This window comes from Ixodes scapularis, unplaced genomic scaffold, assembly GCF_016920785.2.
Source record: "Ixodes scapularis isolate PalLabHiFi unplaced genomic scaffold, ASM1692078v2 PGA_scaffold4__175_contigs__length_147842914, whole genome shotgun sequence".
NCBI lineage: Eukaryota > Metazoa > Arthropoda > Arachnida > Ixodida > Ixodidae > Ixodes > Ixodes scapularis.
The window spans coordinates 103,065,723-103,090,549 of record NW_024609879.1 but is presented as its reverse complement, the minus strand read 5'-3'; the positions used below and the strand labels follow the sequence as shown (position 1 = coordinate 103,090,549).

At 49.2% G+C, this 24,827-nt stretch overlaps 1 protein-coding gene across 1 annotated transcript in view; it reads left to right on the top strand.

Moving 5' to 3' along the window:
• Nucleotides 1-744: 744 nt before the first annotated feature.
• Nucleotides 745-24,827, top strand: part of LOC120842143 (tyrosine 3-monooxygenase) — a 77,945-nt gene continuing 53,862 nt past the window's right edge. Inside the window, exon 1 of the mRNA XM_040213173.1 lies at nucleotides 745-819. Within this exon, the coding sequence (XP_040069107.1) occupies nucleotides 745-819 (75 nt within the window). The remainder of the gene's footprint in view (nucleotides 820-24,827) is intronic.

The following is a 24,827-nucleotide window of genomic DNA, read 5'->3' as shown; positions in this document are numbered from 1 at the left end:
CCTCCCTCGTAGAATGGAGGGAAGTACGGCGCACATCTGTTGCGCGTCTCAGCCACTGGGGAGCAGGACCGCTGGCGCGGTGATGCGCTCCGATAACAAACCGAAATCTAGAAATGCGTCCAAATGGAACGCTTTTACAGAACGCCGTAATATATATATAACAGATAAACTCTCCATTACGGAGTTTTAGACTGTTCCGACGATACCTCGATGAGCTTCGAAACGACCTACTAAAACTTTCTAATGGGGAGTCTTCAATAGCTCCGATATCTCCGATAACGGTACCCGATAGCGATTCGATGGATGCGTAAAGGCGTCGGCGGGATATCGGGAATCGCCATCTGAGATATCGGAACGATCTACTGGGGAATTTTAGGGGATCGTTCCGATAGCCCCGATGACGATATTCGGCATTCCGCTGACGCTTTCGCGCTCGCATCATATCGTTATCGGAGCTACCGGAACAATCCACTAAAACTCCCCATTATTTTTTAAACTGATCACGTGACCTACGCGTGATCCCCTCGCCCACCAGTCTGAAAGGGACGTGGAACGTGGGGCGGACCCTACGAAGGGACGAGGCGGCGGTGGGGGGACGCGCCGCTCGTCCTGATTGGCGGAGGCAGCCTTTCGATCCGATGACGTCACGGCAGCGCCCCGAACGCGAACCCCACGGGGCGCGGGTCGGGGCCCCACAGTTGGGACTCGGCGCTCGGCGGACCACCACTTGTTGCTCGCTCCAAGATGGCTTCCAACGTTATCCCGAACCTCGCTGCCAGCAACCGGGCCAAGTTCGCCATCAAGAGCTACAGCGTGGAGGTAAGCTGCGGCTGATTCAGAAAAAAGAAACAAGTTTTAAAATTAGTTGTTCATTGTTTATGTGAACCGTGGCGAACTTTAAAGTTTCGTATTTAGTTCTGCTTCGAAATAGTTTTTTTAGTGAAAGTTAGGTGCCGACTCGTGACAAATAAAAAAAAAAAAAAAAAAGAAGAAGAAAAAAAAAAAACGTTAGTGCGTCTATTTCTTAATGTAAACCACTCGGGAGCCAATAAAATATAAAGAATTTGGCGAATGATAACATTAAAAAATCGTTCCGACATAAAAAAAAAATTAATAGGTGCGCGTATATGGTTTGAGACGAATTGCGCTTCGTCACTCATAGCCTTCAAGGTTCAAAGGAAAGCCATTGCCATGGCAATGCATACCGCCCGCCTTACTTTACAGTATTGAACCTATGGTTCTGAAAAAATCCAGTTTGTGTACTTTCCCGCGAAGCACTTGGAAAGCCGGGGGGATCGGTGGCCGAGTACATTCCATTTTCGAACGCGCGAGCGCACGGAGGTGAAATCATGAGCTCCGAAGGAGCGGCGATAACGGCCCTCGCCGGCCGCGGTGATACTGTTTTTCCCGGCTCAAGTGAGTACAGGTTTTTGTTGCCCCAGCTTCCATCAGGTGATTCAATGAAGAAAGCGGTCGTCCTTCACTGCGACATGGCCGGGAGGCCATACAGGATTGAGGATTTCCGGCAACCGCTCGACGAACTGGGGGTCCTCAGGGAGGTAGCCGGAATTGGGGCGTACCAGATGTCCCATGTCTGGCTACTTGACCTGAGGACCGACGCGGCCAAGCTCAAGCTGGTGAACGCAGGGCGGCTCGCTGTCAAAGGGCGCACCTGCATCGTCGTGGACCCCTCCAGGCAAGAGGTGCGCATCAAGCTGCACTGGGTGGCGTTCGACGTGTCGAACGACACCATTCGCAAGGCTTTCTCGGAGTACGGCGAGGTGAAGGACGTCGCGTCCGATCGCTGGAAGGTGCCGGGCTTCGAGGGAGCCGAGTCTACCACCCGGATAGTGCGGCTGGTACTCCGGGAGGGCGTCAACCTTGACCGCCTCCCCCATCAGCTGCGCTTAGGAGGCGGCTTGGTATTGGTCGTCGTGCCTGGGAGGGCCCCAGTATGCCTCCGGTGCCGTAGGACGGGGCATATACGTCGAGACTGCCGGGCTCCCAGGTGCTCCGAGTGCCGCGCTTATGGCCACGAGCGTGACGACTGTGTCCGCTCCTACGCCCGAGCCGTGGGACGAGGAGTCAACGAAGACCACGTCGACGACATGATGGACGAGGAAGAGGCGGAGAGAGCGGCCGCGCCCGTGAAAACCCAGGCCGAACAAGCCAAGAGCGACGACGCTTCCGGCACCTCCCCCGAAGTGAACAACACCGTGCTGCCGGACAAGCCGTCGACTACGGCTCATGCAGATCCACCTGCAGTCGAGCGCTCGACGGTACCTCCAACAGGGAGCGCCGGCGGGGCAGCTGGTGCTTCGCCATTGCCAGACGAGGTCTCCACCACGCCAGAGATGGACGTCGAGCTGGGCTCTGCGAAGCGTAGGCTCGAAGACGTCACGGACACGACTGGTCAGGAACTTCGGCTGCGTCAGCTCGAGCGCAGGTGGAGAATGGTGTCGGGCGGGAGCGGAGTGGATGGCCACCAGCGGTCCGGCGCAGACCGAGGAGGACCACGCGACAAACTGTCGCAGTGAACGACAGTGTAGGCGGGTTGGTCCTCACTAACCCATGGTCTCCTTACAAAGTCCTGTCCGAGTAGCGACCCTTAATGTCCGAGGCCTCTCAGATCGCAGGAGGCAGAGGCAACTCTGCCGTCTAGCAGTCGAACAGGACCTCGACATCATCGCTGTGCAGGAGACCAAGGTCGAGAGTGAGGACCAGACCAACTTCATGGTTAGACCTTTTTCGGCGCGTTACGAAGTGTGTGTTAGTCACGCGGTTGGGTCGTCAGCGGGCTGTTTGTTGTTAGTGCGCCAGAGTTTGGGTGCAACAGTCGAGGCGGTGACGACATGTGATTCAGGGCGCTTTATTGTATGTGATTTTTCTCTTTCATCGCATGATTGGAGGGTCATTTGTGTGTACCCCTCCAATAAGGTTGATGAGCGGCGGGAGCTCTTTGATTTCATGCATCAGTATTGCAAAAGTGATCGCCTTATTATTTTTCTTGGCGATTTCAATTGCGTCTGCTCTGCTGGGGACAAGTCCAGCTCAACGCCCTATCGCGATTTAAGCACCGAGAGCCTTCTGAGGTTAATCAACGAGTCCGGCTTTGATGACGTCGGGGAATGTTTGAGGAATGGCCGCGAAATCCAGTACACCCATTTCCAAGGGTCGAGTCACGCCCGTCTAGATCGAGCGTACGTTTCTTTAGATTTGATACCATTATGTTTTGAATATCGCGTGCACCCTGTTTCCTTTAGTGATCACTGTCTAGTTTCCTTTTGTATGCGTAGTAAATCCCAAGCCAGGAAAGTCTTCAGCTGGGAATTATGGAAATTGAACGCGAAACTGTTGGAGGATGACGTTTTCACTGCCGAAGTGCAGGCCGCAGTTGAAACACTGGAGAGCCAGAAAAAATTAGGGTATGGTGTGAGATGGGAGCTTTTTAAGCAGGAAATGAAAATGAAAGCGTTAGAGCGGGCAGGCGTACTTAAAAGCACTGAAAGGAGCAACGAAATGTTATTGCGTAATAATTTGCGGATACTGCTAAAGGAAGAGACTAAAATGCCTGGGGCATACAAAGATGATATTTCTTGTGTGAAAGATAAACTTGAGATTCTAGATCGGGAACGATATTGTGGGGCGATTGTTAGAGCCAGAGCCGAAAGATGGTCAACAGGCGAAGCGCCAACTAAGCGTGCGCTGAGCCTCGAGAAAAGATACGCTCGGCGTAACGAGATAGCGGGGGTAGAGAGGAACGGATCACTTACGACCGATAAGGAAGAAATCGAACTCGCATTTTTCGAGTATTACAGTAGATTATTTGCGTCCTGTCCAGTAGATGTCCAGCTTTTTAAAGATGAATTTTTGGGTTTCATGCCGCGCATAGATGACGAAACGAAAGAATTACTAGAATCGACCATCAGCGTAGAGGAAGTGGTCTTTGCAATAGAAGCCCTAAACCCGGGAAAGTCCCCTGGCCCAGACGGCCTAAGTGCAGTTTTTTATAAGACTCAGAAGAACGAGATTGCCGCAGTCCTAGTCAAGGTATTCAATGAAGCATATGATTTGAATATGTTGCCTCCATCTTTTATGTCGTCGCACACAGTGTTAATTCCCAAAACAGATGACGTAGTTAAGTTGCAGCACGTCACAGCGTATCGGCCGATCAGTCTGACTAATGTAGACTACAAAATTTTAATGAAGATCTTAGCAAGGAGATTGCAATCTGTAATATCGGAAATAGTGGGGCCCCATCAAACTTGCGGCATTAAAGGAAGGACTATTTGCACCAACATCCACAAAGCACGCAGTGTTCTGGAGTGTTGCGACGCAATGCGTACTTGCGTTGCGATGCTCCAGGTAGATTTGGAAAAGGCTTTTGATCGCGTGCCTCACGACCTGCTTTTAACCATTCTCGATCATGTAAACGTCGGCGCTGTTATCCGTGAAGGTGTCAGCATGGCGTACAACGGTTGCTCGACGAGACTTATGGTGAACAAGTCGGTTGGAAAACGTATAAAAGTGAATCGATCCGTCCGCCAGGGGTGTCCTTTGTCACCACTTCTTTTTTGCATTTACATAGAATCCCTTTGCATTAGTATTTTTAAAAACAGTACTATCAGTGGTTTTCAGCTTCATTCGACCGAAGTTAAAGTGTTAGCGTATGCTGATGATATTGCAGTGTTTTGTTCCAACCGCGAGAGTATTGTTCAAGTCGTTCACACGCTTAAACGTTATTGCGAAGTCAGTGGCAGCTCTGTTAACTGGGCCAAGTGCCTGGGATTTTGGCATGGAGAGTGGAGCTCTACTCCTAGTTCGTTTGCCAACATGCAGTGGGTGACCACCCCCGTAAAATATTTGGGAGTGCCTCTAGAAAATTATCGCGATAGCGAACCCTATTGGCGACGGCAGGTAATGGAGCTTCGCGAAAGAGTAGAAAAAAGTCGGAGGTATGATCTGTCTATTTTTGCACGGGCCACAGTTTGCAATTTGTTTTTTGTCAGCAAACTGTGGTACGTTCTACAAGTTTTGCATTGTTCGCGGGTAAATGTGCAGAAATTGCACCGGGTATTTGCAGTGTTTATTTGGGGTTCCACGTGGGAGCGATCGAGTAGGACGAATCTTTTCCGGCGCGTACGCAATGGGGGGCTTAGTTTGACGCATTTATTTTTACGTCAGGTTGTTAATCGGTTCATGTATTTTCGGGACATAGGTGACCCCTTTTTGCGCACTGTTTGTCAAGTGAGAGTTGCAAGCAGGTTGCCTGAGTTGATTGTTTCCACGTCATCGATGTCGGGTGGTATTCATGGATATTTAAAGGAAGTCGTTGCCTCATGTAAATTTCTGTTATCTCGTTTTTCAGTTGAGTATTTGAGTGAGGTTCCTCGGAAAAGATTGTATAAGGCTGTGTGCGATACTGTGTTTCCTGTACCTCTATACAGAGCCTTATACTGTGCAGGCCCAGGGCAAGATGTCTTGAAGCGCGTTAAGCGTATGGTGGTGCCCGCAGGCACCAAGACTTTCTTCTTTACATTACATTCAGGTACACTGCCGGTCAAGACATGGCTAAACGAGAGGGGACTTTTTGTACCGTGGGGGGATCACTGCTTTTTATGCAAGAAGCCAGAGACGGTCGAACACGTGTTTCTTGAGTGCTGGGATGGGGTCTTCTTCTGGGACGTCCTCCAACGTACCCTGAAGAAGGACCTCCCCCTGGATGCGCATGGAATCCGTTATCTATCGGTTAAAAACGAGGAAGGTTTTCCCTTTGACCTGGTTATGCTGTTGGGTCTGCACAGTATTTGGAAGTCCCGAATGGCTCTACACAACGCTGACAATAATGTACGGGAGGCGCGGGAATATTTTCGTGAAAGTGTATCTTTGTTAGTTGAAGTCAACAGAGCACAGAAGTGCGAGCCTGAGTGGCTTCCGCGCATTGAGGCACTTTTGTCCATGAAACATTTTTAGCCTCCGACGCCAGTCACTTCGGACTGGTTTAGTTTAGCCTTGCCCTGCTTCCTATGGTTTGAGCGATATGCCTGCCTATTTGACAATGAAAAAAAACCCGGCAATAAAGAAAAAAAAAAAAAAAAAAAAAAAAAAAAAAAAAAAGATCGGTGGCCGAGTGGACTGAAGCGCACACCCAGCTCGACGCGCGTGGAGCGAAAGCTCGCGCTGCCGAACCCAGGGATCCTGGGTTCGAGCCCCACCCCTGCCCGTTTCGATCTGGATGAGCATCGTACCGGCGTGCGGTCGTGTATCACTACTGCGTGGTGCACGTTAAAGACCCCAGGCTAGCGGTTGTACTGCACTGGCAAAATTGCTCATCTACAGTGTAAACCAGTGTCGCCCCTACTGGCAGACCAACCTTACGCTGTATAAATCACTCAAACGTCCAATTTGACTTTTGACTTGGAAAGCCAACTGCCGAAAATACGTTTTATACCCCCCCCCCCCCCCCCCAATCCCTCCAAAGAAAGAAAAAAACGATGGTGCGTTGTGGCACTATGAAGTTTCATGTGCTTTTGTCATGCTCATTGTCATTTGTCATAACGCAGGTTGCTTTTTTTAGGTCTAAACATACTTCAAGCATCGTCGTTTGCCGATGCTGAAAATCCGTAGGTTGCAGCGATTGACTTGCCCATTTGCTCTGCGGAGAAGTGGATGCTCCAAATTTCTTACTGTGTTGAGTTTCGCCCTTTCCGGAATTCAGTTCGGCCACCTTGATATCTGTAATCACCCCTCGGCAGTGTGCCGTATGTCAAGGGGAAGACGGGACAATAGAACACCCGGTGTTGATCAGGTGTACAGGGCTTGCTCCCGCCCTCCCGGAGGGTGCCACGGATTTGACCGCAACGCTGGGGTTTGCAGACGAGAATAGAAAAAAATGGTTGTGATAAGTGCATTTTAATAGCAAAGAGGAGATTGGAAGACTGGTGGAAATTATCTAAGGAGAATTGAATGACGTACCACTAGCTAATACAGCTGGGGACAGGCGGGTCAGAAGAAAATTGAACCCCCTCCCGCGTGGCTCCGGCCGAAATTTTCAACCCTGTCACCCACTGGGCCTGGTGCCATAGAGTGACGCCGTCTAGGTTTGATGAGAGCAAAACTGGCGACTCCCTCGCCGGGGGGAAAAGATGGGGTATTTTTAGTTTTTTTGCCCGGACCCCCAAAGGCCATCCTGGTGATAGTCACTAAAATGCGTGATAGTCACTAAAATGCAGAGGGGAAGCAAATTGGATTAGAAGGGTGAAGGGAGAAACCATACTTTTGCTTTTCAATTTCTAGGCTAGGTGGCGCAAGCTACCGGCCGTTATAAAGGGTACAGCCGTTAGCATCTATCAACTCATTCAAGTTTATATAATCCGTACATGCTCATGGCTGCCTTTTGACGGCTGATGAGGGAATAATTTAAAGACTGGCGCCGATGCGGAGCCTGAACATTTCGGACATTAGTGCGCTGTATTGTGGTTCCACGTCAGCGTGACAAGCTTCGGTACGTCAAGCATTTGAGTGTGTCATGTGAATCCTTGAAATGGTCGGCTTCGACACGTCCCCAACTGCCCACAATAGAATGTGGCGAATATTATCGAAACATTTATTCCAGTAAGCGCCTGGCATACAGGGGTAGTAGACAGTTTTAGTGGACCGTACGCTCAAGTTTTGCGTACGCAAAGAAATTGCGGGTCGAGAGTGCGCATGCGCGGAACGCAATTGAAGGGTTAGCTTACTGCGTACGCAGGCAACGTGGGGGATTTGGCGTTGCGGGCTAGCGGGTTTTGCGGGAAGCTCTCCAGAGATCCCGGGGCCCGCGAAAGCCCCAGTTTCAAGATGGCGGTTAGCTCGACTGGCGCAGCAAGGGCGACGTGGTGTTCCCGGGAGACAAGGATACGAGAGGGGACGTCAGAACGCCGAGCTGTGGTTGGAATCATTAGTGGAGACGCTAAGCTATCTGCCTTTGTCTCCACTTGCACTTCGAACGGGTTCGATTGCCAAACGCTGGCGTCCAGCGTTCCGCGTCCGCGTTCGAAGCCGTTCGGCGAGTAAGTAGCGACAAAAGGCAACTAGCTTTAAGCCTAATCATGCCAGTCAGAGCTCGGCGTTCTGTCGTCCCCCAAATACTTTCCTAGGGGGATACAGGACACTCCCTCATAATACATAGAACAAGTCGACAACGAAGATCCGAGGGAACATGCGTGACGGCGGCAGCGGTACTGTCTTCTCATCCGCGACCCTGTCAATCGCACCGCATCTCGAGGCGTCGCCTTCACGTGCTCTGGCGACGAGAGGAGGTGGGGTGGGGGACAGAGGCGTCGCCAAGTAAACCACTGCACCAGGGGTGGTTTAGGGCAGGGCCGTCGTTCTGTCTAATGCAAATGAGGAGAGTGTCCTGCATTCCCCTCGTGAAGTACTTGGGTCCCGTCTCGTCTCCCCCTCTCCCTTAGATTCTCCGCGCATAGAGAAAGAAAGAGCCGTAAAGCGAAGAATACCGTAATTATCGTACGCCTGCAATTGGCATACAATGTCGACACCGGTTATAACGAAGTCGGTTATAGCGAAATAGTGGCTACAGCGAAGCGATCACAATTTCCCATTCCTTTTTGCACTTCGTTATAACCGAAATCGGTTATAACGAAATACCGGCTATAGCGAAGTGATTTCCGATTCCCGTTGACTTAGTCTTAACCGTTCTCGACAGTACATTATAGATTTTTACCGCCATTTGCATACTCAAACTTGGACCGATATTTGAGTCACTAGATTGGACTGAATGTCTGAAAGGAGAAAAACCAGCGCGTCCGGAGAGCCAATCAAAACGTAGAGAAGATGGCGAATGAGGAGTTCGTGGTTGTGTCGTCGGTCGTTTGCTTAACCTGCAGTCTCGGGGTTGTGTTCTGTGTAGTTACAAAACTCGTTTTGACAAGGGTGCGCGAATTATGATTCGAATTGAACAGTACCGCGTCCTTCACAACCTTCCCTGTTTCAGGGAAAACTGCTATACGCCGAAAAACTGAGGGAGAGGGGGAGATGAGAGCGCTCGAGGACGTCGGAACGCCGAACTCTGTGTGAAATATTCAGTGGGTAGACCTAAAGTTAGCTACTTTTGTCTCCAGTGCAGTCGTCGATCGTGTTCGGATACGAGAGCCAATCGCCAGACGCCATCGTTCTAACCCGCTTGGCGAGTGTAGACGCCATATTTGAGAGCGATGATTAGAGCGCATGCTCAGAACGAGCTTACATTAATAGCCTGCTAAGACCGGCAATTGTGATGGTGCGGAATGCACGTTGCAAAAGAACTGCGGAAGCTCGCCGTCAGCTCGCGCTGAGCAGTCGCGCACACAGCCATGGCCGCCAGTAAATACTCCTTGAAGGTCACTGGCGGCCATAGCCGAGTGCATAGCTGCTCAGCCTGTGCTGACGGCGAGCTTACACGGTGCTTCCCCAACATGCATTCCCGTGCACCATAAAGATTGCCTGTCCTGCCATCCTATTCGCGGCGAGAAGTTTTGGTATCGCCGCCTAGTGGAATATTTTCACAACCCAGAGTGAGGATACTTGAACTTCCTCTGCTGGTGCAAGCACGTGCAATTCCAAGCTTCTATGCACCATGAAAACTAAAACACAACCGCGCGTGCACTCCCTATACGCCAACACAATGTTTACAAACAAGCCCGCTTTGCCCACACCATGTGTGGGCGGTGCGCGTGCGCAGAAACCTAATTAAGGAGGGGTGCAACATCTGTGCATGCGCAGTGCCGACAGTAGCGCCACCGCAGCGGCGTGACGTCAGAGAGTTGAGAGTGTCTATAGTGAGGAAAACAGAAGCGCCCCTGGCGAGCTTCTCATCACGAATAAAGGCCTGTTCACACATGAAGCGGAGCGCTACAAGCAGAGCGCTGACCTCGCGATTTGCGCGTGCTGACGGGAGCGTTCACCAGCTTTGGATCGCACCGTCGAAACTGTTGCTCATGGCAGACGATAAGTAGCTGACGCCACGTGAGCAGCGCTACATGGGAGGAAGACGAAGCTACCCAAGCTACCAGACGTGTTTTTCTAAGCTCCGCTAAGTCTTCGGTAAACCTTAAGGTTTAATCACTTTGACGGACGGGACCGAGCCACTTGCTTCGGGCCTTCGCTCCAGGGCCAGGAACGAAGACCACGGTGAGGACCTGTAAGTCGGACAAGATGAAAGACATCTTTCTAAGCCCCCGAGGAATGCCTTAGGCCTTAGTGGAACACAATCGGGAGACACCAACGAGACGACTCTCCGTTTACGTGGCGGACTTCGTGGCGCCGCCAAGTGCTGCGAGCAGCCACCCAAGGCAGCATATCGGCAGAAATGACCCAAGCAAGTCACTTCGGACCGAGTGGATTCAACACAGAACAATACAAAATAATCAGCGCGACAGGCGAAACGTTTTACAATTGGGATACGTTACTGAATGACTTTGGAGCCCAAGTTAAGGCTTCGGTGGAATCCCAGATGAAGGCGCAAATGGAAGCACAACAAGCTCAGTTTCAAGCTCGGATTGAGTTACAACTGAAAGCCCAGGAAACTCAGCTTAGAACGCAGTTCGAAAAAGAAATGAGGGAACGACTCGACCCACACAAGACAGACAGAAAAAGTCCAAGGACAGAGGAACTCCAGCACGTAGACGAAACAGTGGCCCTAACAGAGCCACCCATGGAGCCGGACAACGAACAAGACGAAGAAAAGGAAGGACAATGGATAGAGGTCCGCCGCGGGAACAACGCGGGCGTGCGCAAGGTCAGAATCAAGAACGACAAGCCTAACACGAAGCTGGACATAGATCACCGAACTTTCAACCAGACCATGAAGAAAGCGGGAATCTCGCTTGAAAACGGAGCAAGAGCAAGGATTGACCCGAGAACCAACGACTACATTGTCACCACAAAGAAGGAGGTGGAATATGAAAGGCTTTGTAACCTGAAGAAGTTTACGAATGAAAGAGGCGAAAGCACGGAAATCAAAGTGATACCAGGCCTCGCAAGCAACCACTCGAGAGGGGTCATATACCTGAGAAACCCGGGGAACGATATGGAAGCCCTCTGCGAAGAAATCATATGCAAGACGCATCAGGTCATTTCAGCGACCATAATTGGCAAGAAAAGAACCACAGTCCTATTAACGTTTGAAGGGAAGGAACCACCAAAGAAGCTAGCGGTTGCAGTTATAATTCAAAAGGTCTTCCCATACACGCCAAGGCCGGTAGTCTGCTACCGTTGCCATAGAATCGGCCACAAGGCCGAAACATGCACAAGCAAGGTAGAAGTATGTAAGACCTGCGGAAAGCCCCACCCAAACGGGCTAGACGCGCCATGTGGAGGGGACCCCACATGCGTGAACTGCAAGGGGAGACACCTGCCGCTCAGCAGGGATTGCCCGATGAGAGTCCCGCGGAAGGACGGCAAACCGACCTACATGCAAAACACTGAACAGAAAGGAAAAAGCGCAACTCCCACGGAAACGGCAAAACCAGCGAACAGTGCTGAAAAGAAGACATACGCAGCTGCAGCAAGAAAGAAACCTGTTGGGGAAATCAAAGACCCTCTCATAGCATTATTGCGGCAACTCACCAAGCTTCTCTCAGACGAATATGGAACCTGAGCTAAGAGACATAGCCCCAAAAAGAATGTATTGTATACTACAATGGAACTGCAGAGGAATTAAAGGTAAAATTAACGAACTCAAAACCAGAATAGAGACATGGGGAGACAAGAGCCCCGACATTCTTCTCCTGCAAGAACCGAGGCATGCTAACCTGAAGGTCAGGGGCTACAACACATATCTGAACAGGACGGTAATCACCAACACGAGCAAGCAGGAAAAAGAGGGGGTCGCCGTACTACTAATCAAGGAGACACACCCTCAAAGCCAAATTAACACGGATTTTGCTTGCAATGAGGACGAAGAATTGGTAGGAGCCACAACCACAATCGGTAAAAAAACCTACTCTTTCTTCTCCTTTTACCAGAAGCCGGGGAAAGGAGATGAACACTACAGATGGATTAAACGGATACAGAACATAACCCAGCATAAGAGCATTGTTGGGGGAGACTTCAATGCAGAACACAGCGTATGGGGAAACCAAGACAACAGAAAAGGGATGAACCTGCTTCACCAAATGCACGGGAACTCCTTCGAATGCCTCAACAAGCCAGGAGGAAGCACACGATTAGGGAACAAGAACCAGAAGGACACAACCCCGGACAGCTCCTGGACGAGGGGAGTACCCGAAGTCGACTGGGAGGCCCACGACGATACATGGGGTAGCGACCATGTTCCAATAATCATCACTCTTCACAGAAAGACCAGAGAGAAACGAACGGCCCGGGTCACCAATTGGGACAAGTTCAGAGAGATCTTGAAGAAGAAGATTCAAGTAGAAGGCCCAACAGATATAGAGAAACACATAAAGAAAGCCGCACAAGAAGCCACCACGACAACGCAGGTGGACGCAGACGCCCCTAACCCGGACCACCATTTGACAAATCTCCAAGAAGCGAGACACAAGGCACTGCTGAGGTACAGAAGGAAGAAGACAGACACCAGCAGGAGAATAATCCTTAACAGAGCCACAAAAGAGGTGACGGCTTACACAAGAAAACTGAGAAAGCAGACATGGATACAGCACTGCGAAGGGTTTAACGACCGCACCGGCGTCAAGAAGCTCTGGAACACATATAGAGCCATGCTGGGGAAGAAAAAGGAAAAGAACACGGGTCGCAACCTCGCACTGAAACTAAACATGTCGGAAGAAGAGCTGGCGCAAAAGCTCGTAGAGACCTTCTTCCCACAACCCGACGACTGGACACCTCTTCTAATAGAACACACGGAAGAAAGAAAAGAACAAGACGTCAAGTTCAGTATAGAAGAGCTAAACTACGCCATCAGTAGGGCGAAAAAGGGCACTGCACCCGGGGAGGATGGCGTTACGCCTGCAATGTTGAAGAACCTACCGAATGAGGGAAAACATGCTCTCCTTGACCACTACAACAGGATATGGGAAGAACACACTCTACCACAGGGTTGGAAGCATTCAACGGTCATCCCAATTCCAAAACCAAACAAGCCCAAAGATAAGATGGCGAATCTTAGACCAATCTCGCTAACTTCGAACATATGTAAGACTATGGAAAGAATGGTTCTGGAAAGAATAAACTGGACACTAGAAAGCAGAAACAGCCTACACCCGATGCAGACAGGGTTCAGAAAAGGGTTGTGCACACAAGATAGCCTAGCAATGCTTCACCACGACCTGACAAGCAGAAAGGTTACCAAAGTACCAAAATTCCTAGTGGCCGTCGACATCAGGAAAGCGTTCGACTCAATCCCACACAAATCTGTCATAGCCAGCGCGAAAGAAAATGGAATCGAAGGCAACATGCTCCGCTTCATTCAAGATTTCCTCGAAGAACGCACATATAAAGTTAAGGTAGGGGAAACAGAGGGACTGATTCAATACAATAGGATAAGAGTCCCCCAAGGAGCAATACTCTCTCCGACCCTATTCAACATAACGATGACTGCACTGGCAAAAAAACTAGAAAAGATCCCAAACTTATCATTCACAATTTACGCAGACGATGTAACAATATGGACCAAGGGAGGGCAGACTGGAAAACAAGTCAAGGCGATTAAAGAGGCACTGAGAGCAATAGACGACTTCGCAGAAGAAGTCGGGCTACAAGTTGCTCCAGAGAAGACAGCCTTGGTCATCATCGCGACACCAGAAGGAAGGAAGGCAACAGCAAGCAAACACAAGTTCACCTCCGCAGGAAGACAGCTAGAACCAACCAGCTCGACAAAAATCCTCGGCATGAACATCAGCCAAGACGGAAAAGCGAAGGAGTGGCTAGAAGGTCTACGAAAAAGCTGGACACATATCCTTGGAATCATCAGAAGAACGGCTACAAAATCATGGGGTGCCAACGAAAATACACTAAGAACGTTAATACATGCCTTCTTAGTGTCTAAGACAATCTACGGGTACAACTACGCCACACTCACTAAGACACAACAGGAGAAAATCAAATGCCTGATGAGGAAAGCCCAAAGAGTCGTAACGGGCCTCCCGAACCACGCAAGATTAGAAGAGGTCAGGAAATGGGCGCTCCTCAACGACATCGAGGACATTGCCCGGGAAGGCGCTGTTTCGCAAATAATAAGGCTTCGCGGAACAAAAGCAGGGAGGGTCATCCTAACCAAGCTTAGAAAAATCAACCTGCAGATGGAGGAGCCCGAGGAACCCCTACCACCGTGGGAAACCTCTCTGCCACAAGAAGGAAAACCGCCGCCCAACGCAGGGAGGGAAACAGCAAGCACGAGGCACCAAAATAGAATTCAAGCGCTTAAGGACCCCAACAAGGAAGTGATATACACTGACGCAATTGTACAAGGGAGAATCGTGCAGCCTGTGCCTGGTATAACATCACCACGGAGAAAACAGGCAGAGCAATTCTGCCTGAAAAGACAACCGTCAGAGACGCAGAAATAGAAGCAATAGCCAAGACAATCAAGGACTACAAGGCAACACCGGAAGAAAATATTACATTTTCTCGGACTCGAGGGAAGCCATCCAGGAGTACAGGAGCCCAGCCACAACACTGAAAACGGTGCAAGAAACAAGTAAATACATCGATGAAGCCAAGAAAGCTGGCACGAGCTTTACGCTTGAGTGGGTCCCAGGGCATGCGGGGATCCAGGGCCACGACAGGGCGGAGCGGGAAGCGAAGGCGGCGCTCATACACCATTATAGCACCCTTAGTCAACTTCCCGCGGTAGACTCCATCGATTCCACGGACCCCTACGATTACCCACCAGACATCGCAAAACAAGTAAATAAAGAAAAAAGGAAAAAAAGGCTGGAAGCTCTAAGGCCAATACCCCCCGCTCTTTCAAATATGAGACTCAGCAGATGGCAAAGAGTATGTCTGAGAAGAATCATCTCGGAAGCTGCAAACACGCCTGAAACTCTCCACAAGAAAGGCATTATTAAATCTAGTGAATGCACATCCTGTCGGTTTACTGGACCAGCAGGACTAGAGCACCTCATTTGGGACTGCCCAACATGGGAGAGGGCAAGAGCAAGGCACATCAAGCAAAACAAAATCAAGGACTTTAGGGACTGGTGCCAACCAGTCTTTAACTTTGAAGAGAGCGATCGCAATAGAGGTCTAGTCAAGAGCCTACTAGACTTCATTGCGACGACAGGAATCAGAAAGTTCCTCTGACCTAGTTACCCTTTAATTTCCCTTTCCTGGAAGGCTATCGGCTTCAGCCACGTGACTTTCTTTCTAATAAAAACGATTTTTCTATCTATCTAGCAGCGCTACATCGTTCGGAGCATGCCCAATGATCCAGTAAACACGGCACTCAAATAGGGCGTCCAGTGGTGATGGGGGTGAAGGCGTTCGTTTTATTAATATTGAGACCTCTTGCCCTGTGATTGACCCGTCGGGACAGGGAGAGAGAGAGAGAGAGGTAGAGAGTTTAAAAAAGTGCTTCTAAATAGCCCCAATAAATGAGGTACGTTTTAGCTTCATGCGATATACCAGCACCTCGTGCACTGGTGCAGGAAAGTGTGGAGCGGTGTACTTCCGGTCGTATCTCGATAAGGGCCGCCCACACTAGCGAGAAAACGCGCGTGGCACGCCGATCGCGGCAAGTAACAAAATGTTGCCGAAGCACAGTCAGCGCCACGAGCGCGTGCAGAGACACGCCCTTTATCTTCCCGCTTAACCGATTTATCGGCGCGCCGGGCGCGTTTTCTCGCTAGTGTGGGCGGCCCTATACACGTACCGGAATTGCACCGCTCTACACTTTTCTGCAGCGGCGCGGGAGGTACAGATAAGTAGAACGAAGCTAATATAGGATGGATCTGAGTATATTGGAAACGTCACGCTCAGTTGACAGATCGCAGACCTAATTTTTCGGTGAAAGCAAGGTGTGCGGTTCGAGCGGAATAGTGCACCGTCATCCCTAGGTTCCACAAATCAAAGAGAAACGATAAGTCGTGGGTTGAGGGCTGTTAAATGAAGCGTCATGCAGTCGACGCTTCAAAGAATGCCGCTACTTGTAGGGAGCTCTTATCTGGCGACTTTAGTCTGGTGGTCTGCGGGAGAGGGGAGTGCTGTAAGTACGGGGAGAATGAGGGTAATGGGGGCCCACGCGAATCGTTCTCTTTATACAAATACCTACACCACCCTTACTAGGGCATCATTGTAGGGTGAAGACTATACAAAATTTTAGACGGAATACAAAGCACAAATAAGTGAAAACAAAATCGTCGATGTGGTAGAATTTGAAATTAAAATGACATCACAGACGGATATGAGCGCAAAAATATTAACAGAAGTCAAACTAGCAATCCAATAACTAGTTGAGTAGTAGGCTTTGCAGTGCTCTAAAAAACCGTCATTAAATATGTTATTAAACAAGGCCAATCTATATTTTCACCAGTTTGCAAGCAAGGGCCACCCTAATTCAGCACTTGGCACAAAGAGCAGAAGAGCTTATAGAAAAATCATAGTTGCCCGAAACAAACCGCGCTGCTCGTTTTTGTATGCTTTCTAGCTCATCCATACTTGCCTTTGTACGAAGGTCCCATACGGTACCATGGTATTCTAAAATCGGACTCACGTTTGTCATATATAATGTTTCTCTAAGCTCTATAGGTGCCTGCCTAAAAGTACGTTTTATAAAGTTTAACGTGCGACTAGCCTTAGTGGAGTAATAAATAATACGAGCTTTCCAAGATAACTCGCCGGAAAACAAACCACCTAAATATTTGTATCGCGATACAACAGTTAGAAGTGTGCCATCGAGAAAATAATCTGTAGTTATAGGACATGTCTCGTTGGTTAATCTGACTAAATTGCAGTTATTAAAGTTGAGAGTCATCTTCCACGTTTGTCACGTTCATCGTTCACTGCGGTGTTCCTCCGTTGTTCGCCATGGTTGCCTATCTTCGTGTACGTCAGGAAACTTAACTAGCATACTTTTTTTTCCCGTCTTAGTTTGTACCGTTCGTAAGCACAGTCTTCAGTGTTCCAGCCAATGAAAGGTTGCCGACCGTAAAGTTCCACTGCTCGTACCTCCTACAAAATACCTGCAGAGTTCTCCGCAGGTATGAAGACAGCATTTCTGCGGACACGGCAGACAGTTCTTGTTTCACCAATGTGACAGGGCATTCATACAAGGAACGAAGACAGAATTTCTGCGGACACGGCAGACAGTTCTTGTTTCACCAATGTGACGGGGCATTCATACAAGGAACGAAGACAGAATTTCTGCAGACACGGCAGACAGTTCTTGTTTCACCAATGTGACAGGGCATTCATACAAGGAACGAAGACAGAATTTCTGCGGACACGGCAGACAGTTCTTGTTTCACCAATGTGACAGGGCATTCATACAAGGAACGAAGACAGAATTTCTGCGGACACGGCAGACAGTTCTTGTTTCACCAATGTGACAGGGCATTCATACAAGGAACGAAGACAGAATTTCTGCGGACACGGCAGACAGTTCTTGTTTCACCAATGTGACAGGGCATTCATACAAGGAACGAAGACAGAATTTCTGCAGACACGGCAGACAGTTCTTGTTTCACCAATGTGACAGGGCATTCATACAAGGAACGAAGACAGAATTTCTGCGGACACGGCAGACAGTTCTTGTTTCACCAATGTGACGGGGCATTCATACAAGGAACGAAGACAGAATTTCTGCAGACACGGCAGACAGTTCTTGTTTCACCAATGTGACAGGGCATTCATACAAGGAACGAAGACAGAATTTCTGCGGACACGGCAGACAGTTCTTGTTTCACCAATGTGACAGGGCATTCATACAAGGAACGAAGACAGAATTTCTGCGGACACGGCAGACAGTTCTTGTTTCACCAATGTGACAGGGCATTCATACAAGGAACGAAGACAGAATTTCTGCGGACACGGCAGACAGTTCTTGTTTCACCAATGTGACAGGGCATTCATACAAGGAACGAAGACAGAATTTCTGCGGACACGGCAGACAGTTCTTGTTTCACCAATGTGACAGGGCATTCATACAAGGAACGAAGACAGAATTTCTGCGGACACGGCAGACAGTTCTTGTTTCACCAATGTGACAGGGCATTCATACGAGGAACGAAGCACGCCTCACACACTGTCTACAGACTGCCTCCCGTATGACGTGTTAGCAGTGTCACGGCGGCTCTACAATGTACGCCATGCGCATCGTGGCGGTTTTTTTGTTCAGACATTACACGAAGTTTTCATTCGTCCGTTACGTCCATTCTCCCCCATCCCTCCCCCCATCCTTTTCTTTTCTGGTTTTATAAAAAGTTTTTTATTCTCGCCTTTTCCCGCGGGTGAGAGGGAGTAAAATCGATTAAAATACTGTCTGCGTCTGTGAAGCGCATATACGCGGCCCAGATTTGCGAGTGAAAGCCCGCGTCCTGTTTTTTTTCCCCAATTTCCGCGCGCCCTCCTCTCCGACCGGAAGCCCTAAACCGCGCAGAGCGCGACTATGGAGATGTCACGTGAGGTATCCGGGGTCGGCGATTGGTCTAGTTTGACCCGTAGTCGGAAGGGGAGGAAAAGGGCTTAGTGCAGCGAGATCGCGTGATGGATGGGGGCACCGCGCTGAAAGCTTCCGCCCATTTCAAGCTAGAGCTTTTTCGTTTTTTTTTTTTTTAAAGAGGATTTTTGTTTTAAAGTTTTCGTAAGTGTGTCTTGTGACATGTCTATCTCCTCCACTCGTGCTCATAGCGATACATTTACCTCGTCATTTTTATAGTAGGTCTTCACTCGCCTTTTAATCCGTAGTGCGATGGTACGACTATTTATAACACATCTAGCGCTGTTCGTGATATCTATTTGTGTAGGTCGCGAAGTTTAAAATATGCTCTAAAACTTAACAGCCCAAGTTGTTTCTTCATCTTTTTTTTTTTTTTTTTCAGTGGCGCTTTAAATTTTCTTTAAGGGAAAGCATAAGTTTGAATGTTTTGTCACGATGTGTAGCTTTTTTTCAGGCGTCTGTTATGAATATGAAAAAGAAAAAGACAATAAGAATACATGTGTGTTTATAAGGTGAAGCGGCTGCACAAATATTGGTCGGCGAAGTCACTATGAATTTCCGGGTTGTTATTTGTTTTCCGTTGGGCTGGAACACGCGGACACGGTTTCGTCTTTTTCAAGGCAAATAGGCACACATTTCGTTACACGTTCCGTTTTCAATCACGCTCTGCAAACTGGACCGAGCGTCTAGTAGATTCCTCGAGTCAATATTTTGTTTTTTCTCCCTCGAAGTCAAGCAAGCAAGTATGTATGTTGGAAACTTGGCGGTAGCCCAAACCTTGCTTTCTTACGCGTTCGCGCGTTCCAGCTTTTCGGCACACAAACCGAAAGCTCGCGCTGCCGACTCCGCTGATATCAGGAGTTCGAATTCGAACGGTCATGTCGGAGATTGAATTTGAGCTCATGATGTTAAAGTCCTCATGACATCGAAATCTCGTTACGTAAACCTCATGAAGTCGCCGGCGTTCGAATCTGAGCGTATAATGTCGGAGCTCACACGATGTCAAACCCGTGCAGTTCGGAAATTGAGCTCATGATGTCTCAGTTCGAATTCCAAATTATAACGTCGGAGCTCTCATGACGTCTGAATTCCAACTCATGATGTCTAGCTCGTGATATGAGTTCGGAAAGTGAACTCATAATGTGAGAGTATGAATCTAAACGTGTTATGTCGGAATCCGAACTCACGAATTCGGACTCATGTCGTTGAGTTGGATTCGAACTCACGATGTACTAGTTTTCGTATGACGTCGGAATCCGGACTCACGATGTCAAACTCGTGGTGTCGGTTTGAATGTTAGAACTGACGATGTCGAGCTCGAACTAACGTTTCATATTGAAGCTTGTCGCTTGCGATGTTGTAGCGGCCTTCATTCGGGTAATCACCACTGCCTACCTGGTGCACGCTAAAGGCTGCAGTTGTATAATGCAGTGTCCAAATCGTCATGAAGGTGCTAGTCTATCACGCCGAATGGCACCGTGCACATCGCGCGGCACGTATGACGAAGCAGAAAACAATGGGGAATTGTAGTAGACCGTTCCCGCAGCCCGCTAAGCACCCGGATAGCGCTCCGTAATCCGCCACAAGACCTTAAACTATGCAGACAAGGCTGGCGGCGCGCATGCGCAGCTGCGGCGTTTTCTACAGGGATACCGTAGCGGAGGAGAAAAACGGTCTACTACAATTCCCTATTAACACTTCACCTCGGAGGCGTCCAAATCGCGTCTCGGCGAACTAGTAAAGAACGCCACGCGCATGCGCAGTCCTTGACGCCGGTTCCTCCTTAGCGTATGGTGAAAGGACTTGGCTTTACGCGCGTGCTGTCCCTTGCAAATAAGCCGAGTGAGATGTATTGCGCTGCACTACTATGGCGTCTGGAAAGCGTCTCCGTCTGGTGCGTTTACCGCCTCTTCACATGTGGTCCCTCGAATTTCACCTGCCGACATTATAGAAGTGTCGCCTTGTTTCCTGTGTTGCGATTTTGGCGGTGTCGCAACAGTGATATCGAGGCAGACGTCTGTTGTGCTGCAGGTCGTTCTCCGACTTGACAATCCGCGGAAGCTTCAGTAGGCAAGAGTTGTGACTCTTCGACTACAGCGACATATTCGTCACGCAAGCTTCTGTGACGTCATTTATTGCCACTTCGGGACCAGTGTCGATGCTGGTTAGGGCGGTGAACAGACATATCGTAGAAGCGTTCTAGGCGCAGTAGAGCAGTGCTACAGTATTTGGCGCTATTAATGACGGTGACGACAGAGCTCATTGCAACGAATACGGCAATAAAAAACAAAACTTGCACCCCCCCCCCCCCTCCGCCCCTCTCCCAAAAATAAAGTAAAAATAAAAACCACTTTTGGCGTGTTTGCCACTTGGGGCACTACGGTGACTTCATACGCAGGCCTTGTCTTCTAGTTGGTATTGAATGTGGTCCAATTCCACAGTGTTATCACAATGTACGCTAGAGGTTTAACTGGCGCTAGTGTTTATGCGACTTCCGGGATGCAAATCGAAGCGAACAGCAACCAGTCTACTTTTGTGGTGCTTTTGTGCATTCCTATGGGAAAACCCACGTGCATTTTGTCTCTTCGCCGGAAAATAACGTGCATTACTCTTGTTACTTGGTTCGTGCCAAACAGTATGTACCTTAATTAACATTGTATAAGTGTCTACTGCTTTAACGTCATTTTTCTTAACCAGTGAACGACGTTAAACTTCGCTATATTTCAGGCCCAAACCTGTGTCCCACAGAAGTTTGTGTAAACACGAGCGACGAATCTTGGCAAAATAACAATCGAAAGGAATGTAAAGTGTCTTCAAAATTCACTAGCATTCCGGTGACGCTTGTATATTGCTAATATGCCAGTCCTGTCACATATAAGAAAATGACACCATCGTGCATCTTTACGAGCGGTTAAAAGCATTCCGAACGTAAAGAACAAAGTACGTGGACTATGAAACATATCTTTTTATCATTTCCTATGCCGGGCAGTTTTTGTTGGGCACCTGCTTTCTGGCTTCTTTCTATTGTCAAACATTTCGAGCGCGCGGTTGTTGTTTTGAACGCAGAACAAGCATCTTGGCGCATATGCACGAGTAGAGAGAATAAAACAATAATTATTGCACATCAGACTATATTAACTTGGCCTTACTTTATTTTGATCGTCTACATGCACAGGAAGCTACTGATTCAGTGTTACTGCGTAGTTCTTGCCGGCTCTCTTGGTTTTCTACATGTCCTTCGCTCGCTTGATATGTAAATCCCCCACATAGAAAAGCGCCGACGCCGCGTTCACGCTAATTGTGAACGACATTGCACATAAATGTTTGAATAAAGCTGTTTTTACACTGTGTTTATTTCCACAAATTTGACAGAAAAACACTGTAGCCAACCAATATTTTCATTTACTTGATTGAGAAACGTTATAAACTACTTACTACGTTATAATCATTCGTAATATTTGCTCTTATAATCAAGCGCAGAGAAAAAGAAGGAAAAAAAAAAAAAAAACAAAAAAAAGTACTTGCTTTTTTTCCGCTGAAATATTTTACCGGAAATCAGTCTTCGACTGGTTGCTGTCTGCTTCAATTTGCAACAGGCACTAGCGCCAGCTGAACCTCTAGCGCACATTACAATGACTCTTGGTCCCCCCACTTAGAGGAGGCAGTCCGTCCATCCGGGCTCGGACCCCGGGCTCAGGAACGGAGGCGGGAAAAGTGGATCCCGTCCTTAATGAGTCTGCCCCATTGACGTCCAGCGCAGCGGGAGTAAGTCGAAGAAATAATAAGAATAGAACAAAGAGAACGTCCCGGATGCACGGTTCACCGACCCCTTCCGTTGGTCCTCACGTGAGCAACGTCTGCCCACTCGGGCTTCCGGTGCCACAAAAAATGGCTTACGACTCGTTCACTCCTAAGCTGTCAGTGTGCTGTGGAGGCAACGTGCTCGACGGACCAGTCGCACGTCAATATTTCGCCACGTGATCACGGTCTCGCCCACAGCAACGTGCAGAGAGAGCGGGGTGAGCTGGTGCATAGCCTCCTCCATACTCACAAAGCCTGGCAGTTCGACGACGGAGCCATAGAGTGCCCGGTCGCAGATTTGGAGCAAGTGGATCTGGTAGCACAGAGCATCAAACAGCCATTTCTCGGGGAACCTGGACATCAGCGCCCAGCTTTTGCAGCGGCGAGGACCCGAAACACACATGTTCACTCCAGAGAAGTGTGTTTCGGCGTCTCGCCGCAGTGGGGCGCCAGTCACGTGGCTCCCCTCTCATCCATTGCCTGCCGCTCCACCTTTTCCATTTTGGCGGCCTCTTTTCGTGGCAATCATGCCAGGCTTTGTCAGTTCGATGCAGACGCGATGACAGAAGTATTTGCGCACACGCCTCATATATGTTCGAAGATTATTTTGCTTCGTACGTATGTACGCTTCGAACGTAACTCCGTTGACAACTCTCTGCGTTTCGTACACCGAGTACGTGAGGTATCTGTTTGCGTATTCCGTGTTACCCGTATATCATATACGGCGTGCAAGTCTGTCTGCTCCTTGCGCTCCTCGTGCTTTCGATTTTCATCGGTGTGGACCATGACGGTGCGCCCACTGGGCTGGCTCGTCATCCCGCATTCCCTGCGTGTTTTCTATTTTGCCTCTTTGATTGGCGTCTCCTGATTGAGCTCTGATGGGCCGAAGACAGATTTTGGAGCACTTGCTTGCCCCGCAGTCACAACAGACGGCTTGAGAAATGCAGGGCGGGGCAAGTTATCTAATTATCGCTAGGGAGCCAAACAGATTGTGGCATTAGCGGACAATAACGCCGAAGGATATATCACGACGACAGATGTATACTAAGCCACACCTTACGTTTCTAAGGCTCTCTGTGACTGTAGCAAAAGCAGATGGACAGATATGGAGGCAGGACGAATGAACCTGAAATGACCTTTTTGGTACCCGAAAGCTTTACTGGCGGCCATATCTGTATGCGCGGCTGCTGAGCGCGTGCTGACGGTGAGCTTCCGCAGTTCTTTTGCAACGTACGTTCCGCACCATCAATATTGCGTGTCTTAGCAGGCTATTAATGTGAGCTCGTAATGAGCATGCGCTCTAAACGTCGCCCTCAAATATGGTGCCCAGTGAATACCCCCTATACTCCGTTCACTCTAAAGCTGAGACTGCAGCCAATGCTACAAGCACCAGAGCTCGAGGTCACTGCTTTGAAGCGTACTTCCGCAGAACGTGCACCCGCGCTATACTCCGTCATAGACTCCTCTATATTGACGAAGCCTGGCCACGAGACGCTGCCGCCGAAATTTCAAAGGTGGAGCGGCATACAACGGATGAGAGGAGAGCCAGGTGGCGGGCGCCCCGCTGCGGTGAGACGCCGAAACACACTTCTCCCGAGTGATTGAACGTCCGTTCGTGCTCCTCGCGTTTCTTGCGCTACCGCTTCGTTTCTCATAGGGATTGAAATCAACGTTTCGGGTCCTCGTTGATACAAAAGATGTGAGCTGAGGTCCAGGTTCCCCGAGAAATGCCCTGTGCTACCAGATCCTCGCGCTTCAAATCTGCGACCGGGCACTCTATGGCTCCGTCGTCAAACTGCCAGGCTTTGGGGGTATAGAGGAGGCTATGACTCCGTTCACTCTTAAACTGAGACTAGAAGCTCCGCCTTCAGCGCGAGCTTTCTGCCCTTGCTAACACAAGGGTGAACGCGTAGGCACGCGCAACCAAAGCACTGCGGAAGCCAGCGAGCTCGCGCCGAAAATGGAGCTTCTAGTCTCAGTCTGTACTGAGCTGAGTAGAGAAATGTACGTCTCAATGCCAGGAGAGCGGGCCAGCTCGTGCGTGTAGTCCTTGCTACAGTCTCAACTTGAAGGGGCGGTGCAATAATATTCAATTGGAGTGTTTTTCACTTTATACGACTTTACTGGTACTAGTGGGACCCAAGTAAACTCGCACGCAACGCCACTGACCAAGGAACTTCCTTTTTGCGGCGTAATTTCAAGGACAAAAGCGAGCGTTTTCTTTCAATCTCTCCTTTGCAAAACTTGATGACGCACCTGGGGGGTCGCAGTACCCCCAGTGACGAAATTTGAATGCAGCTGATAGATTGGTCGCGAGCATTGCGTGAGCACTCAATTTGAGCTCGTGATAATCAGTAACTCGTCAAGCATTCGGGTAGTGGCTTGTGTACAATCGCGGCAATGACGACAA